Here is a 2422-nt window from a genome sequence, read left to right as displayed (position 1 = left end):
AGCGGCCACCATGCAAGTAGTCAGCACTGCCCTAGTAGTGGAGCGAGAGGAAGAGGGGCACACGCTCAAGGTGTAGCACCCTGTGTACTTCATCAGTGAGGTACTATCCGATTCAAAGACCCACTACTCCCAGATCCAAAAGCTCCTATACACCATCCTCATCACCAAGAGGAAGCTGCGTCACTACTTCAAGTCACACCCCATGACAGTCGTGACGTTGTTCCCCCTCGGTGAGCTCATCCAAAGCCAAGACGCCATGGCAAGAACCGCGAAGTGGGCAGTCAAGCTGATGGATCAAGGCATCACATATGCCTCCCAAATAGTGATCAATTCCTAGGTGTTGGCTGACTTCATCGTGGAATGGACCAAGGTCCAGACACCACCAGTGGTTGTCGATCAAGAGTACTAGACGATGTACTTCAATGGGTCATTGATGAAGAATGGCACCGGTGTGGGGCTAGTCTTCGTATGACTCCTCGGGGTCCACAGGAGGTACATGGTTCATCTCCATTTCCCCTCATCAAATAATGTGTCTAAATATGAAGCTCTCATCAACAGCCTATGAATCACCATCAAGTTCGGCATCCGACGCCTCGACATCTAGGGTGACTCCTAGTTGATTGTCAACCAAGTCATGAAGGAGTCAAGCTGCCACGATGCCAAGATGGCTATGTACTACCAAGAGGTCTGATGGCTGGAGGACAGATTCGACGTCCTTGAACTCAATCACATCCCAAGACGCCTCAACGAGGTAGCCGACGCACTTGCAAAAGCGGCGTACGGTCAACAACCGATGCCAACGGGCATCATCGCCAGCGACCAACACAAACCCTCAATACACTACGAAGGGTCAGAGTGGGTTGACGATGGCCCATCTGATCCAGCCTCGGGTGCTGATCAACCGACGGCTCCGCCCGGGCATGATGTCATGGAGCTTAAAGAGGACCCTGTGACAGAGCCTGACCCTCTAGACGACTAGAGAACACTCTACCTCAACAACCTCCTCTGTGCCATGCTGCTGATGGATAAGACGGAGGCTTAATGGCTCGCACTTTGTGCCAAGTCCTTCGTTCTTGTAGAAAGCAAACTCAACAAATGGAGCCACACCGGGATCTTGCAGCACTGTATCCCCACCGAACAGGAGAAGCTTCTACTAGGCGACATCCATGGTGGGGTCTATGGTCACACACCATGCCTAGAACCTTGGTTGGGAATGCATTTCGATAGGGCTTCTACTGGCCCACTACAGTAGCCGACGCTGAGCAAATCATACGCACCTACGAAGGGTGCCAGTACTATGCTCAGCAAACTCACCTCATAGCCTAGGCACTCCAGATGATCCCCATCATGTGGCCCTTCATGGTCTAGGGCTCAATTTGGTTGGACCTCTCAAAAAGGCGCCTAGGGGCTATAGCCACTTGCTTGTCACCATAGTCAAGTTCACAAAATGGATCAAAGCTCGGCCGATCTCCGCGATCAAGTCTGAGCAAGCTATGCTGTTCTTCCTTGACATCATCCACTTCTTTGGACTACCAAACTCTATCATCATAGACAATGGCACATAGTTCACTAGCAAGAAGTTCATTTGATTCTATGATGAACAACACATCTCGGTCGATTAGGCCTTTGTCGCGCACCCCCGAATGAATGGGCAGGTCAAGCGCACAAACGACATGCTCCTACAGGGCCTCAAGCCTAGGATCTTTAACCGGTTGAACAAATTTAGCACACGCTGGGTCGCCGAGCTCCTTGCAGTGCTCTGGAGTCTAAGGACAACTCCTAGCCAGGCCACCGGCTACATGCCTTTCTTCATGGTCTATGGTTCCGAGGCCATCCTCCTGATAGACCTTGACTATGGAGCACCTAGAATCAGAGCGTATGACGAACAGAGAGCCAAGGCATTCCACGAAGATGCCATGTACCAACTAGATGAAGCCCGCAACATCGCCCTCCTCCATTTGGCCAAGTTCCAGTAGGCGTTGTGACGGTACCACGGCCGATAGGTGTGAGACCAAGCCTTCAACGTTAGGGACCTTGTTCTCCACCTCATACAGAGCAACAAGGACCGCCACAACCTCTCCCCACCCTGGGAGGGGCCGTACGTCATCGCGGAAGTGCTCCGACCAGGCACCTACAAGTTGAAAACCATTGACAGTGAGGTCTTCGCCAATGCCTAGAACATTGAGCAGCTATGTCGTTTTTACCCTTAAATAAATGCATACTTTTCCTTATCAGTTTTTTCTTTAGAAATCCCTGATCTTTAGCGACCTCCGACCCCCGCGAATTGCGAGGAATCAGACCTCACTCGGGGGCTGATATAAGTACTTTTATCTACGAAAACACTCTCTGTGTTATCTTTGCAAACATTCTCTAAGTCTTCCCTCTTTCCTCATGACAAGTCCTAAAGGCTAGGATTTTGGGA

General features: G+C 50.9%; 1 protein-coding gene across 1 annotated transcript; it reads left to right on the top strand.

The window, feature by feature from the left end:
• Positions 1-1643: 1643 nt before the first annotated feature.
• LOC136454852 (uncharacterized) lies at positions 1644-1976 on the top strand. Its single transcript, XM_066455108.1, has one exon. It carries the CDS (start codon positions 1644-1646, stop codon positions 1974-1976), a length of 333 nt encoding a protein of 110 aa, XP_066311205.1.
• Positions 1977-2422: the final 446 nt, after the last annotated feature.

This window comes from Miscanthus floridulus, chromosome 5 (assembly GCF_019320115.1).
Source record: "Miscanthus floridulus cultivar M001 chromosome 5, ASM1932011v1, whole genome shotgun sequence".
NCBI classification, from domain to species: Eukaryota; Viridiplantae; Streptophyta; class Magnoliopsida; order Poales; family Poaceae; genus Miscanthus; species Miscanthus floridulus.
The sequence above is the reverse complement of the archived record's forward strand: the minus strand, read 5'-3'. Positions and strand labels throughout refer to the sequence as shown.